The sequence below is a fragment of the Eleutherodactylus coqui genome, chromosome 1 (assembly GCF_035609145.1).
Source record: "Eleutherodactylus coqui strain aEleCoq1 chromosome 1, aEleCoq1.hap1, whole genome shotgun sequence".
NCBI classification, from domain to species: domain Eukaryota; kingdom Metazoa; phylum Chordata; class Amphibia; order Anura; family Eleutherodactylidae; genus Eleutherodactylus; species Eleutherodactylus coqui.
This window is the reverse complement of record NC_089837.1, coordinates 505,984,877-506,001,563: the sequence shown is the minus strand read 5'-3', so window position 1 is coordinate 506,001,563 and position 16,687 is coordinate 505,984,877. Positions and strand designations below refer to the sequence as shown.

The following is a 16,687-nucleotide window of genomic DNA, read 5'->3' as shown; positions in this document are numbered from 1 at the left end:
TGGCGACATGCTGCTGCTAACACATCTTGATTGCGAGACAGAGGAGGAGGAGGAGGAGGGTGCTTTAGTGGAGGAAGCATACACCTCCGCAGATACCACCACCGAGCTGGGGCCCGCAATTCTGGGGGTGGGTAGGACGTGAGCGGTCCCAGGCTCTGACTCTGTCCCAGCCTCCACTAAATTCACCCAATGTGCCGTCAGGGAGATGTAGTGGCCCTGCCCGCCTGTGCTTGTCCACGTGTCCGTAGTTAAGTGGACCGTGGCAGTAACCGCGTTGGTGAGGGCGCGCACAATGTTGCGGGAGACGTGGTCGTGCAGGGCTGGGACGGCACATCGGGAAAAGTAGTGGCGACTGGGAACTGAGTAGCGCGGGGCCGCCGCCTCCATGATACTTTTGAAGGACTCAGTTTCCACAACCCTATACGGCAGCATCTCAAGGCTGATGAATTTTGCTATGCGGACGGTTAACGTTTGAGCGTGCGGGTGCGTGGCGGCGTACTTGCGCTTGCGCTCGAACACTTGCGCAAGCGACGGCTGAACGGTGCGCTGAACTACACTGCTGGATGGGGCCGAGGACAGCGGAGATGAGGGTGTGGGTGCAGGCCATGAGGCGGTAGTGCCTGTGTCCTGAGAGGGGGGTTGCATCTCAGTGGCAGGTTGGGGCACAGGGGGAGAGGCAGGGGTGCAAACCGGAGGCGGTGAACGGCCTTCGTCCCACCTTGTGGGGTGCTTGGCCATCATATGTCTGCGCATGGTGGTGGTGGTGAGGCTGTTGGTGTTGGCTCCCCGGCTGAGCTTTGCGCAACAAAGGTTGCACACCACTGTTCGTCGGTCGTCAGGCGTCTCTGTGAAAAACTGCCAGACCTTAGAGCACCTCGGCCTCTGCAGGGTGGCATGGCGCGAGGGGGCGCTTTGGGAAACACTTGGTGGATTATTCGGTCTGGCCCTGCCTCTACCCCTGGCCACCGCTCTGCCTCTTGCAACCTGCCCTGCTGATGCCCTTGACTCCCCCTCTGAAGACCTGTCCTCCTGAGTAAGCGTTGCACACCAGGTGGGGTCAGTCACCTCATCGTCCTGCTGCTCTTCCTCCGAATCCTCTGTGCGCTGCTCCCTCGGACTTACTGCCCTTACTACTACCTCACTGCAAGACAACTGTGTCTGATTGTCATCGTCCTCCTCACCCACAGAAAGTTGTTGAGACAGTTGGCGGAAGTCCCCAGCCTCTTCCCCCGGATCCCGGGAACTTTCGAATGGTTGGGCATCAGTGACGATAAAGTCCTCTGGTGGGAGAGGAACCGCTGCTGCCCAATCTAGGCAAGGGGCCCGAGAACAGTTCCTGGGAGTGTTCCCGCTCCTGAGCAGGTGTTATTGTAGTGGAGTGAGGAGGCTGGGAGGAAGGAGGAGCAGCAGACAGAGGATTCGGACTGGCAGCAGTGGACGGCGCAGAACTGCGGGTAGACGATAGGTTGCTCGAAGCACTTTCTGCCATCCAGGACAGGACCTGCTCACACTGCTCATTTTCTAATAACCGTCTCCCGCGTGGACCCATTAATTGGGCGATGAATGTGGGGACGCCAGAAACGTGCCTCTCTCCTAATCGCGCAGCAGTCGGCTGCGACACACCGGGATCAGGAGCTCGGGCTGTGCCCACACCCTGACTTGGCCCTCCGCGTCCTCGGCCGCGTCCACGTCCTCTAGGCCTACCCCTACCCCTCAGCATGCTGTATTACCAGTGATTTGATTTCACAGGCAGGAAATAAATTGGCGCAAGACTGCAGGCCAAATATAATTTTTGCCCTTTTTGGAAAACGAAAGGCCCCACTGCCTCTAGTGAATGAATTATCTAAGTTTAATAACTGTGCTGTGTCCCTGCTAATGTGTCACAGAACGTGAGGGTAGCAGAGTTATTATAACTCTTGGAGAGCAGGTATTTTTTTCCCAATTAAGGAAAGCAAATGGCGAAGCCAGCAGTAAAACGTAGCTGGGTGCGTCTGATTTAGCAATGTTGTTCACGCAGCTCACACGTGTCCACAGCCCTTAGGACGGACAGAGGCTGGACAAATAGATTTGTTTTCAGTTTTTTTCCACCAAAAGGCAGCACTGCGTATATTCAATGAACATGAGAAGTTTAATAACTGTGCTGTGTCCCTGCTTATGTGTCACAGAACGTGAGGGTAGCAGAGTTATTATAACTCTTGGAGAGCAGGTATTTTTTCCCAATTAAGGAAAGCAAATGGCGAAGCCAGCAGTAAAGCGTAGCTGGGTGCGTCTGATTTAGCAATGTTGTTCACGCAGCTCACACGTGTCCACAGCCCTTAGGACGGACAGAGGCTGGACAAATAGATTTGTTTTCAGTTTTTTGGCACCAAAAGGCAGCACTGCGTATATTCAATGAATAACAACTGTGTTGGGGCCCTGCCTATACAATTCTTTCCCTGCAGTATCAATGGAGGGTGGAATGCTCTGCAGAAGCGATTTTGAGAAGCAAAAAAAAATGCAGCACAGCTAACAGCAGCCTGGACAGTACTGCACACGGATAAATATGGCCCTAGAAAGGACCGTTGAGGTTCTTGAAGGCTACACTCACTCCTAACACTCTCCCTGCCTATGCAGCACTTCTGTCCCTAATGCCAGGTGCAACGGTCTGCAGAGGCGATTTTGAGAAAAAAAAAATTTGCCACTGCTAACAGCAGCCAACACACAGCTATCAGTGGCCCTAATAAGGACCTTTGGGGGGTCTTGAAGCCTACACTAACTACCAATTCTTTCCCTACAGCAGCTCCGGTACAAACAGCACTGTCCCTCATCTAACTCACACCGCATCTGAGGCGAACCGCGGGAGGGGCCGACTTTTATGTTCGGGTGACACCTGATCTTCCCAGCCACTCACAGCAGGGGGGTGGTATAGGGCTGGGACAACACAGGGGGAAGTTGTAATGCCTTCCCTGTCTTTCAATTGGCCAGAAAAGCGCGCTAACGTCTCAGGGAAGGAAGTGAAAATAACCAGAACACCGCATGGTGTTCGTTACGAATAAAGAACATCCCGAACACCCTAATATTCGCACGAATATCAAGCTCGGAAGAACACGTTCGCTCATCTCTAGTCACTACCTAACCGTGTGGATGGCGATCCAGAGGTGAGTGAACCCTGACTTGTTACATATGGCAGAGGATGTGCTGGGACAAAGTAGAGTGAAGTACAAAGCAAAGTATGTAAAGAGTCAGGAGGCTGAATGAGCAGTTACCATGAGGCGACAAAACGTTGCAGGCAGCTGGTAAAGAGCCAGGAGGCTGAAGATGTGGCTGCCTTAGTGGTGACAAACGTCTACTTGAAGCAGTTTAAAGGGCCAGGAGGCCGAATGTACAGTTGCTGCTGGAACAGTATTTAAAGGCCCAGGAGCCCGAAAAACTGCGGTTGCTATGGGAGCAACAAAGGACCAGACTGAGGACATCTGGGAGGCAAGTTAGTGAACTTGTTGCATATGTCTATTTTTAGGACTGAGAAATCAAAATAGCGGTCATTGCGGGAGGCAACCAAAAAGAGCCATGCTGGGGGTGTCTAATGTGATTGTTCCCAACAGTCCTCACAAAAGGACTGTGACAAAAATCCAGAGAAGACTCCATGGAGTGCTGAGGCCACTAAAAAGACTGTGGGTTCTGTGCGGTATGGACTTGACAGTGAAAGAATTGATGCCAAAGTAGTTAAAATGCTGCATAATACGTCTTTGTTGAAGGTCTGTGCAGAGGAATCTGCACAATGTTAACTGTCATCCATTAACCTTGAATTGTCATGTGTGGGAGATTGTGGGATGTGTTTGCTATATGACGTGCCTAATATGTGGTGTTATGTTCCCCGAAGTAAGTCAGGGTGTAAACAGGTTTCTACAGGCAGTGCAGCCAACACCCATGGGGGAGTTAGCACAACTACTCCTCTAGTAATAGAGAGGAGTAGTGAAAGCAAACTAAAGAGTGAGTTGACAAGTAGTACTAAAGATGCAAAAAAGAAAAAAAGGGCTGCTCCTAGTGGGACAGGTGAGGTTCTCAGTGCAGTTCCTGAGGTCCAGAGTGAGATAGAAATAGAACGCTTGCTTAATATTCAGGAAAAAGAAAAAGCTCAAGAGAAAGCTGGAAATAGAGTAAGCTGCTTGCAGTCAGGCAGAGAAGCAAGCAGAGATCCTGAAAGACAGACTGGATTACAAAGAAAACCAGGAAGCGCTCCATGAGAGACTGGTGTCGCAGCTACAGATGAGCTTGGATGAGAAAGCTGAACTACAGGAAACCCAGATCCAGGAGCTGGAACGGAGTCATGCTCTAGTTATGGGGGCAGTGTCCAAGCAGTTGGCGCAAAGTGAAAAAGTGAAAGAAACATTGAAAAGTGAGTGTGCTAATCTGACCGAAAAGGGGAAGGGATTGTTGGAAGACAAACATGAATTTGAATGCAAGGAAAATGCAGTAACCGCTTCAAGAGCTACAAGTAAAAGTTACTGAAGGTGACCAAGTGCAGATAGAGTTGTCTGAGAAGCTGAATAGACTGCAGGTGGAGTTGAAAGCTCAGACTGAGAAGTCTCAGAGGCTGGTGCAAGAGGAGACTCAGCAGAGGCTTGGTCTTAGTGCACACTTGAAGACTATGCAAGATGAGAGAGATGTGTTCCTCAAGCAGTAAGAGAAAGATGCAGAAACTAAGAGGAATCTGTCAGAACAGATTGCATCACTTCAGGCGCAGGTGTCAGTTCTGGAAAAGAAACTGGATGAGAACCCTGCATGCTGGGTCACGGTTGAAGAGCAAGACAGTGAAATCCTAGAAGGAGTGAAAGTGAAAAATCAGTTGTTTTTTTTTTCAAACTGATATCTATGATTAAATTGAAACATTTACAGTGAGTCTTCAGCAGGAAGTAGAAAACATTAGTGTGGAGCTTGGTTATCAATGGCAGATGGTGTCCAACTGGAAAGTCATTGAGAAAGTGAGAGCTGAGCTACAGATGGAGGGTGAGCAATCCTCTGAATTACAAGAGGCCAACGAGAAGGCAGAAGGTGAAACTGCTGAAGCAGAGCAGGCCACTAAGGTAGCAGAGACTGGGGAAAAGGCCCATATGGACCGTTTATCATTTGTGATGTGCTGCGAATAAAGGCTGGCAGGAGCCAGATTTAAAGAAATTTCAGACTGCTGGAGCCTATTTTTGTGTGAGGTGCGCCACTTCCTAACCGTGTGGACGCCGATCCAGAGGCGAGTCAACCCCGACTTGTTACAATACGCTTCTATATAGGTTTGGCAATTGGAGAGCTTTCTTCGGTTAGAATGTATGCAGATCTCAGAACATACTTCCCTCCTTGCCCCACCCTTCTTTCCTACTTTCCTGCTCCTTATGTTGTTTGATATGTTTATGTTTAGGTATGGAAAAGAAGGAAAATGTGATGTTTAGGCCTGCAACTCTATGACAATGTAAAACTGTTACTATGCTACGCTACCCAACAGCATACCAAAGATTTATTGAAATTAAAAAAGGTATAATTGCACTTAGTTGGATGCTGTAGATGCCCAATATCAAAGAGATTCTTACTGTTTAGTAGGGGAACAATGGAAGCAGGTTGGTCTGTAATCTGAGTAGTGGATGATGTGTCCACTAAGGGCCATAGAGTTTTATTGAAGTCACCCAATAGTCCTAATGGACCAACTTTAACCTGGTCTATAGTTTTTAATGATAGTATGCTGCTTAGAATTAGGGGCATGTATTGAGGCTAGAGTGTACTTAGTGCTGTTAATAGAGTATATCAGTATAGCGTAACGCCGATTGATATCCAAGATCACTAAATGGACAGAAAATACAATTGTATCCTTGATAGCTATGGACACTCCACATTCACTATGTATTGCAGAAGAGGAAAAACATGGGGAAACCACTTGTGTGTTAGCTTAAATACATCTTCTTTGTTTAATGTGTTTCCTGAATGTATAGTATGTCTGTATCAGTTATGCAGCCTCTTTCCACACCATTAATCGCTTAAAGATCCAATTGTGCAAACAACGTTCAGAAAGCGCCTTCAGGTAAGGTTGGGACATCAAAATAAGGTTTGCTGCAGGCAAATCGACTCTCAGAATAGTGGGGTCTTCGGCCCCTTTTCCACAAGCGTTTGTTCATTGCGTTAGACGCAGGCTCTGAATGCTTGCGTCTAACACGATGGCTGTGGGCAAAGCTTTCTAAATGAAAGCATTTCCACATGCAGATGGAGGACTGCGCTGAACGTGCAAAGGTCGCGTCCAGAAAAGGAGACGCGACATGTCGTGCATTCAGCATCCAACGCCAACGCAGTGCCCAGAGAAAAGATAGGAGGCCCGTCTAGCGCAATCACAATTGCATTCGGGGCACTGCCTTTGCCTTACCAGGCCCTGCATTGCTTGCAAGTTGCCATGGAGACCGTTGGTCCCTCAGCGGCAACTTGAAAAAATGCAGGGCACGCAGCCCCACAAACACACAGAGATCATGCTCACATCCCGCCAGGTCCAGCGGCCAGCTTCTGGCTTCCTTGTCACTGGCAGGACCTTGTTTCAGTGTGTTTACCGCCATCATCTTTCTGCACTCCCGGTCAAGCTGGTGAAATTCTGTCTCCTCGAAGGAGCATTGTGAAGGGAGAGCATGCCAGCAAATTAATATTACTTGGCTCATTAGATAACGATTATTGGGGCCAATGATAAAAAACCTCTTTTCATATTCCGAATCTTAATTCTATGTTTCATCTGTAATTGTTTATTTTCATTCGTACTTTAATCTATTTTCCTGTTATTAATAGTTAGAAGTTAGTAATAAATTCAACAGTTTAAAGCTTTATAAGAGATTTATAATGTTTGTTGTTGATTGATGCTTTATTAACCCTAAACCGGTTTTATTTTTATACAGCATTTTAAAAAGTCGATATATCGAAATATTGATATTTTTCCACCGATATTTTACAATAATCGATAGTTTGTTCAGCGATAGGCGATACTATTGCCTATCGATGTTTTTGTGTCGATGTCCCGACCCTACCTTCAGGTCACCAATTAGTTAAAGGAGATGTCTCGAGGAAGCAGTTAATTTTTTTTTTTGCCCAGTCCCCCCCATTAAACACACATTACTAAGCCCCCCTGTAAATGACATTTCTAGCTGGTTCGTACTTACCGTTCCAGCGTTTCAGCAAGTTATAAAAGTTTCCTCAAGATGGCCGCCGGCTCTTTCCCAGTCGCTCGCTGCAGCCCGACGTGCGCGCTCCCGAGACGCCGCCAGCTGTGTCTCCATGGCAACCGGACGCATCGCAGCCGCCGACCAGACGCCCCGCAGCCGCCGACCAGACAGCAGGTAACCGGCGCTAGCCCCCGGCTCCCCAGCGCTAGCTCCCCCGGCGCAGCGACAGCCCCCCCCATCGCAGCGACAGCCCCCCCGGCCTAGCGCTAGCTCCCCCGGCGCAGCGACAGCCCCCCCGGCCTAGCGCTAGCTCCCCCCGGCCTAGCGACAGCCCCCCCGGCCTAGCGACAGCCCCCCCGGCCTAGCGCTAGCTCCCCCGGCGCAGCGACAGCCCCCCTGGCCTAGCGCTAGCTCCCCCGGCGCAGCGACAGCCCCCCCGGCCTAGCGACAGCCCCCCCCATCGCAGCGACAGCCCCCCCGGCCTAGCGCTAGCTCCCCCGGCGCAGCGGCAGCCCCCCCGGCCTAGCGCTAGCTCCCCCGGCGCAGCGACAGCCCCCCCGGCCTAGCGACAGCCCCCCCCCATCGCAGCGACAGCCCCCCCGGCCTAGCGCTAGCTCCCCCGGCGCAGCGACAGCCCCCCCGGCCTAGCGACAGCCCCCCCCCCATCGCAGCGACAGCCCCCCCGGCCTAGCGCTAGCTCCCCCGGCGCAGCGGCAGCCCCCCCCCCCGGCGCAGCCCGGCGCAGCCCGGCGCAGCCCGGCGCAGCGGCAGCCCCCCCCCGACCCATCACTTACCTGGGAGGCTTCTCGGGGCTGCTGGGCTGGGCTGGGCTGGTCTTCTCCGCTGGGCAGCTCCAGTTTCTGCACCTTCCTCTAACAGAGGATGGTGCAGAATGGCCGCTTCAGCGCGCTCCCGAGCAGTGACAGCTCGTCTGCGCATGCGCAGAAGAGCTGTAGCGGGGAGCACACTGAAGCGGCTCGTGCTGAATGGAGAAGACCGGACTGCGCAAGCGCGTCTAAAAAAGCAAGCTGCCAGCGAATTTAGACGGAACCATGGAGACGAGGACGCTAGCAACGGAGCAGGTAAGTGAATAACTTCTGTATGGCTCATATTTAATGCACAATGTACATTACAAAGTGCATTAATATGGCCATACGGAAGTGTATAACCCCACTTGGTTTCGCGAGACCACCCCTTTAATTGCTGGACAGTTCACATCCTCTAGAAATAGGGAGAGCTGCAGAGCCAATTGGGGGGTTCTCTATATAGAGGATCTCCCCCAAGAGGAAAATTGAAGAAAACTGTAAATAAAAAAGTTCTGCGCTCTTGAACTGTAAAGCATGAAACCAGACTTGTCACAAGAAGTTCATAAGAGAGAGAACGGCACTTACTCGAGAGGAGGGGGGTATGGCTTCCAAAAATCCCCCTCCTGCGGGGGGCCCGGGGTGTCAGTGCTTTGTACACTTAGGATATACAGGACAGCCCGCCTTATATAATAGTAGGGGTGTCACTAATAGTCTGTAACCCTGAATGGTGCACTACACGTATCTGAGACTGGCACCCTATACAAGCCTTATATATGTGCAGGTATAATACTAGCAGCCCACCAGTGTACGGTAGGTGTGAGAGCGGTCGTACATCAGTATTCTGCACTGGTGCCCCTCCCCCATATACCATTTCTGCCTGCTGCGGGGACCTGGGGTGTTCCTGGCCTTCTATCTTTGGATCAGTAAGTTTGGTTGTTTTCTTTTGTTTGGAGAATGTAATATCAGCGTGAGGCCGGGGGTCCTGTTACCGAGAATGTCTCGTCTGACGTTACATCGCAGCACATGTTGCTCTGCTGGCTAACACTACGGCTTATTGCTTGTACAGATGAAACACGCGGTTATAACATGTTTTATCTGTGATAGCCGTGTGCCCAAAAACTGCATTGAAAATGCAGCAAAAAAAGCGTCATACACTATTGTTATGTGTACAAGTACCCGGAGTGTGTACTTATTCATACACTTCCAGGAGGAGTAATGGAGGAACAGCATCATATACGATCCTCAGGATTATTATTTTATGGCCAATACAAATAGTTACTTAGATCTGTCTGCAGACGGACGGACGGCTCTCGGGTCTCCTTCTCATGGCAGAATGTTGCCACTGAATTGAGCACAGATTCCACACCCGATTTTGCGGTGAAATGCGCCATTTTAGTGTTCTATCGCTGCTCCCCAGATCTGTGCTGTAGCTCATATAGTAGATTTTTCTTCATGCAGATCTTCAAATCCGTAATGCGGCAAAAATAATTGCCCTGACAATTACCGCAGAGACGAGATCTGCTGGCGAACACGGATTTGTCCCGCCGACAGGAGATAAATCCATCTGTATGCAAAAAGATCACAGAACCCCAAAGCTCAGCCGCAATATTCCACCGAGGGTTAAACAGTCAGATCTACGTGGATAAATCTGACCCGGATCTGACGGATTATAGACCGTGCGAATGAGACTGTACTGTATGCAGAGAAGAAACCAGGACAGCAGCGGCATGCAGGTACTCACCGGGCCGATGCATTTCGTATTCGGTCCTCTTTTTGGTATGCATTTGGCTATGGAATCCTGAATCCGAATTCCACAACAACCGCTTTTACATTCACTGTTGTTAGAACATTCATCTCCGATGTCCTTAATGTAAAAGAGGAAATAAATGATTAGTGAATTTGTTTCTAAGGCATCACATTTACATCACAGGAGGAAGTAAAGACTGTTACAGACTTGCCAACTCTCCAGTAACATCGGGGAGACTCCCAGGCAGAAGGGAGACCTGATTACCGGAATAGTTGTCAAATCTGCCGTACGTCACTGAAGTCTCTCGGAAGGGACCCTATACAAAAATATTCCTCTCCCCCGGGCCGATGGATGTATGGCAGGCAGCCAGGGACATGCTGATGCCCTGCTGACCTTGTTTGCACATAAATCCTGCCCTCCCTTTGGAGATCAGTGGCGCCCCTGCAGGCAGATCCCATAGAAACACCAGTACATCATGATGAGTGAGGCAGAGGCCCTCAGGAGGCAGAGCTATGTGCCAGGAGGTGCAGTAGAAGTGTGCCTTTTTTATTCCATGTTTGGGCATAAACATCTCAGTAAGTGAAGGCATCAGCTGATCCCCCGGCTGGAGTATCATCTCCATGACAGATAAGGGGGGGGGGGATTCTTGTCATCCAGTAGTTATTTCTGTAGGGAGCAGTAGGGATTCCTATAATGGAAGTGTATAATCACTGCCACCAGGATCTTTGTGTGGATTTCATTCCTTTACAGTGAATTATCTGTAAATAGACGCAGCGTGAGGCCGGAGGTTCAGGGTCCGAGAATGTCCTGTCTGGCGCTACACCTCCCGCCGCACGCGGTTTTACCTCAAATTGTATCAGTTGTTCAATGCAGTTTGTCGGTGAGGCTCGTACAGATAAAACACGAGGCGGTAAAGGTTACCTGTGGAACCAGTGCGTCCCAAAACATGATTAGCAGTAAAGAGCGGCGCACTACTGCTATGTGTACCAGCACCGAGGAGGTATTTATCATACAGTTCCAGGAGAAGTAAAGGAGGAACAGCTGTAGGGTTATAAGATAAGACGCTCCTGGATTTACATTCTATGGACAATTTAACTAGTTGTTAAACAGACAGTCAGGAGGCGGATCATTCAGATGTTTCCTTGTGCAAATTTTCAAGTCTGCACTGCGGGAAAGATAATTGACCCGTCATTTCTTGGTGATGAAACCACGTCAGGCGGCCGCACATGGATGTGTCCCGTAACAGAGGTTACATCCACGTGCGAATGCACACAAGAATCTGCAGCAGAATTCTAGAGCTCAGTCTCAGAGATCTTTCGTGGGTTAAATTGTCAGAGCCGCATCAGGAAAATATGGCGCTAATCTGACAGTTTAAGGTAACTCTTACACACAGCATCACATTTTGCCGGGATAGTTTAACGTGATTTCTGAACGCACCCCACCATTGTGAGGGTGATGAGGTATGCTAAAAATTGTGAAAATGAACGGGGGCGTGGCCTAGTCTGAATGGTGAACGGTTGGGCTTCCAAGAGCTCTGTCCCTGCCTTACAAGATCTATCAGCATCCTGCCTCTGCTGGACCTGAGCCAGGCTCCCAAATCCCTGCATCTTACCCTCCAGCGTTAGGCCCAATGCCCATGGACAGAAATTCTGCAGCATTTTTTTCCACTGAAATCTCGCCATGGCACGCTGTACATAGGATGGCATTAATTTAATGCCATCCTATGCTCACTGCCCTGATTTGACCGCATGAAAATCCGTGCGGTAAACAAATGGAGGCATGTTCTGTTTCTGTGCGGGCCTCGCAGAAGCCCACACAAAAATGGCACTGATGATGTGCTGGCTCCGCTCTGCAGAGCGGAGGAGAAGATGCCGGACGAGTGAGTTTGAGGTCAATTCGAGGGCATGAGTCGCCTCCCACTACATGAATCTCGCAGCGAGATCTGACCTGGCCGTGGGCATGAGGCCTTAGGGAAACATTTAGAGACCAAACAGACCGGAGATCCACTGCGCTCGCAAGGCCCGAACATCCCCGCAAGGGCGAGCACCGGGTGCTAACACCCGAGGAGAACCCAGCCTAAGCCTTCCTCATCAGGTGGTCCAGAGTGGGGACCAGCTAGAGGTTCCTAGATTGCTGAAGCTGCAGCCTGCTCCTAGCTCCTCGTGGCCAGGTGACACTGCCGCCAGCGGCAGCTCCATCCGACAGCTTCTGCCCTGTGGGGCCTCGGCCACCGCGGGCTCCCCATGCAGCTCACTGCATCCTCCTGGACAACCCTGTACCCCAGGAAGCTAAGACCATCATCGCCAGCCGAGCAGACACCATCTAGTGTGAGCCCCCTGCTGCAGCGGGCCCCCTGCAAAGCGGGACCGGCTTTCCTTAAGTCGCTGCATCCCCAGGAAGAGCCTGACCGTGGGGCGATCAGACACTCCCCACCCCCTCCCCGTCAGGCGGCCGCAATCTTGAGCCGGGGGACAGCGGACAGCGTCCCTCCTGTTGTACTCCCGCAGCTGCAGGGGGTAGAGAGAGGGCACAAAAAGTGAAAGGAAGTAGCAGGGGAGAGGAACTGCGGAAGGAGGGCAGTCCTCAGTGAAGTGCCCCTGGGTATACAACACCTATAGCCCAGAGGGGTGAAGCTGCCTGGCCTCCCCCTATTAGTGAGGGGAGAAATAGAAACCTGGTCTTCAGCTGGCAGGACTTTGTTGTTCTCTGCTGTCACCCAGTGGCCAACTAAGGGAACAATATCTTACAATATATTCTTGCTAGACTGAAGTGGCCTGCAAGAATAGACCCCCTTTCATCTGCAACACACACAAGCATGTACAGGAGAGGACAAATAAATCAGTGCAGGACTGCCTCCTAAAAAAGCAGTGGGATCCCCTCCTCCCTTCCTCCCCAGAAAAATAATCCAATAACCACGATGGACATATCAGGCTCCTGCCTCCGGTCATCACTCAGTAAAGCAACAAGTAAAAATCTTGTAAATAATAGAGGAACCCATGCTGTAATTGGCCTGAGCCCCTCCATCACCCCGTGGGATGAGCTCATACATGGCCTTTGGGATGACTGCCATCCTCCCTTGATCTGTGCCCTGACTCTGTCCTAGACAGCTGACTGGAATATTTCAATCCTCACTCCCCAAGCTATTCCCTCCAGGTTATGGCTTCAGAATGACAAAAACAAACAGAACAGAAAAAAATTGCTTACAATGTCAGCTCAAAGTACCCTTCCAGAACTCTTCTCAGGATCTCAGCCTATTGTTTCCACCACTATGGCTCTCTCTCCTCAAAACTCTGATTCCAAGCTAGTGAACCAGTGAAAAACACCCAAATTACAGACCTCTCCACTGCAGACTCAAAGCTCTTTAACCACGTAAAAAAAAAATGTTTCAGGGCGAGCTGCAATCAGCATTTCATGATATATCTAAGCAAATCTCTGACCTAGGCCATCGTACAAATAACCTTGAACAAAAAATGGATGAGATAATCGATGCATTGGACCAAGAGCGAGCCAAATGGTATGAACAATCAACAAGGGTTGAAGCTTTTGAGCTGAAATGTGAAGACCTCGAAAACAGGAGCAGAAGTTCAAATTTAAGGATTCGAGGCGTCCCCGAGAGCATTACTAACTTAAAAGAAGTGGCCACCAACCTCTTCTCTGCACTTCCTCCGCCGGCTGACAAGGAAACCCTCCATATGGACAGAATTCATCATTTCCTTACTAAGCCTGCCCAACTCTGACCTCCCAAGAGACATTATCTTGAAGCTCCACTACTCCGAGATGAAGGACCAAATCCCATCCTCCGCTCGCAACTCACCCTCACTTCCAGGCGTTCCACCTTCAATCCAGTTGTACCCTGACATTGCTTCCTCTACCCTGGCAAAAAGAAGATCCTAAAACCCATCACCTCAGCACTATAGCAGGTGAACATAAAGTATAGATGGAACTTCCCGTTTGCACTATCTGTTCGCATTAACCTGGAAGAAGGGAAATGTATGCTAGAAGAGGAAGGAATTCCCTACGATCCTGGCAGTAACCCACCGCCTAGACCTCAATGGCCAACCTGCACCTGGACGAAAGACCACGTTGAAATGAGCCAGTTCCACTGCAACGCAACCAGAACCTATGAAACAAGATACGTATGAACAGACTTTGTTTAAATACTGAAAGGTTAAGGTTTTCTAATTCTTGGCTTACTAAATCCCGGACATAGTTAAATGGTTTACTGACCAGCTCTTCCGGTCAGCTGGTTATTTAGTTTAAATCTTACATATTTTAAGAACTTGCTAGGACAGAGAGATTTGATGCTCCTTCCCATTGAGAATTTAGATGCGCCTCACATATTTATTTGGAGGTGCACTTAGCCTGGGCTACCTTGGGTCCATAGACCTAATATTGTTTTTTTTATTAAGTTTGCTCACATATTTCATTCTGCTGAGTTACTTATGTTTGATGTTGTTTCCACACAAGTAGCGAACGACCTTCGCCTCTTCTTTGGGAAAACTAGGCTTACTCAGCTCCCAGCTTACCGCCACAATGGTCTTAATAATTTCCCATAATGTTAAAGGGTTTAATTCCCCATTAAAAAAGAGAAAGGCTTTTTTTCAGTATCTTAAATACAAGCCAGATGTCATCTGTCTACAGAAGACCCACTTATCCACCACTTCAGCCCCTAAATACTTCCACTCCCAATACACACAAGCATACTCATCAGTAGCCACCAAGACGCACCAGGTTGTTTCTATTATCCTACACAACTCACTCCCCCCCACCATAAACAAAGCAGAGATAGACCCACATGGCAGAGTCATCATCTTACAAGATACCCTGTGATGGGTGATTTTAACACTGTACTCTCCCCTGCTCTGGATCGTTCCTCTTCCAATCCAGACAAATTAAGTGCATCACAGAGGTCAACACTGGCCTCCATCCTGGGGAACTTGGCTCTGGCTGATGTGTGGAGGCACGCAATTTTAAAAGAGGCTATACCTTTTCCTCAGCCCCACCTAAATCATATTCTCGTATCGACTGGACGCTTGCCTTCACTCACCTTCTGTCAGCACTAGCACAAGTGGAGCACATTCCCTGTGCGTGGCCAGAACATGACATGGTCATATCCCACTTTTTGAACCAAGGTACCCCATTTTTCCCCAGGAGATGGAGGCTCAACGAATTTCTGCTGAAAGGCCCCATATCTCTTGCAAAGATAACAAATCAGCTCATGACATATTTTGCAACAAACAATAATGGCAACTTGCAACCAGTTTGGATTTGGCTGGCCCATAAGGCTTACATGAGGGGTCAGATCTCCCAAATTGCTTCCCATAAAAAGAGAAAAAAAACAAACTCAACTTGTGCCGGAGAGACGTCTCGCTCTGCTGGAACTAGCCAACCAGCAAGAACCTAGCATATCATTAATAAAATACATTAAAGATACAAAATTAAAACTTAACCTCCTGTATACTTCCTTGGCAGAAGAAGCCCTCCACTGGACCCAAGCTACCTATTTAAGATTTGCCAATAAACCGGACAAAATTTTAGCAACGAGACTAAGGACAAAAGAAAGAATTTGCACAGTTCATTCCATCAGATCTGAAAATGGCTCTTCCACCTCGAACTCAGATAAAATTTCTGAAACATTCTACAATTTCTATAGCGCCTTATATAAATACAAACCTCAAAAAACTCTACTACGTCAGATTTACTGAAAACTATCTCACTCCCGAAAATTACCTCACAACAAAACAAACAGCTTAACCATCCAATCACTGAGGAGGAGGTGGAGAAGACTATGAAAAATCTCAAATTAGGCAAAGCACCCGGTCCAGATGGATTGACAGCCCTCTACTACAAAAAATGTTGTACATTTCTATCCCATCCATTAGCACTCTTTTATAATGACATATTATCTGGAAAAGATACCCCTAAGGAACTTTTGAGGGCCCACCGGATAAAGACCCTGCCTCCCCTAAAAATTACCATTCAATCTCATTACTAAATTGAGATTATAAAATCCTCACAAGTATATTTACCGCCTGACTTAACTGCTATCTCCCCTCTCTGATACATAGAGATCAGGTCGGATTTATCCCAGTTTGCCAGGCCCCAGACAATGTAAGAAACATACTAAATCTCATCCATGCCTCGCATCTGCAAAAAGTCCCACTGGTAGTCCTAGCTTTGGATATTGAAAAAGCTTTTGACAGTCTCTCTTGAGACTATCTTTTTGCGGTACTAAAGAAAGTTGGTATCCATGGAGCTTATGTCACAGCCTTACATGCCATATACTCTATTCCTTTTGCACAGCTGAAACTTCCCTGTTCAAAATCTCCGACAATACCCATACGAGGAGGTATATAAGAGGGATGCCCTCTGTCCCCTGCCCTCTTTGCCCTGACAATGGAAGCCCTGGTCTGTATTATTTGAAGTAACCCAAACATTTCAGGCATTGAGATAGGGAAACAAAATTATAAATTTAATCTATTTGCAAATGACATTCTTCTCACCCGTACCAAGCCCCTCACGTCACTCCCAAACTTAATGGCTACACTTGATACCTTTGCCGAAACGTCTAGCCTAGTAGTCAATATTGATAAAACAAAAGCCCTTTTAATAATCTACCCTCACACACGCAAAAACTCATAAAGCTTAACTTTGGCTTTCAGACACCCCCACACTACATTACCTATTTAGGTATCAAACTCTCTCTCTCCCTAGACTCACTATATAAATGGACCCCTGCACACACACACAATCAAAGCTGGTATGAAAAAATGGGACCAACCCACCCTCTCCTGGGTAGGAGAAATGCCATCAAAATGACAGTACCATCTTGCCTCCTCTACCTTTTCAGATGTCTCCCCATCATTGTTCCCAGCGCCAACCTAAAGGAAATGCAACAGGCAATCTTGGTATAACGAGAGACCCCACATCAAACAAAAAGTTATGCACCTCCATAAAAATGTTGGAGGCCTATCAGT

At 48.8% G+C, this 16,687-nt stretch overlaps 1 protein-coding gene across 1 annotated transcript in view; it reads right to left on the bottom strand.

Moving 5' to 3' along the window:
• The window catches only part of LOC136614218 (leucine-rich colipase-like protein 1), a 65,862-nt gene that overhangs the window by 31,778 nt on the left and 17,397 nt on the right, over positions 1-16,687 (bottom strand). The window contains exon 3 of the mRNA XM_066594105.1: positions 9,705-9,827. Coding sequence (XP_066450202.1) covers positions 9,705-9,827 — 123 coding nt within the window. The remainder of the gene's footprint in view (positions 1-9,704; positions 9,828-16,687) is intronic.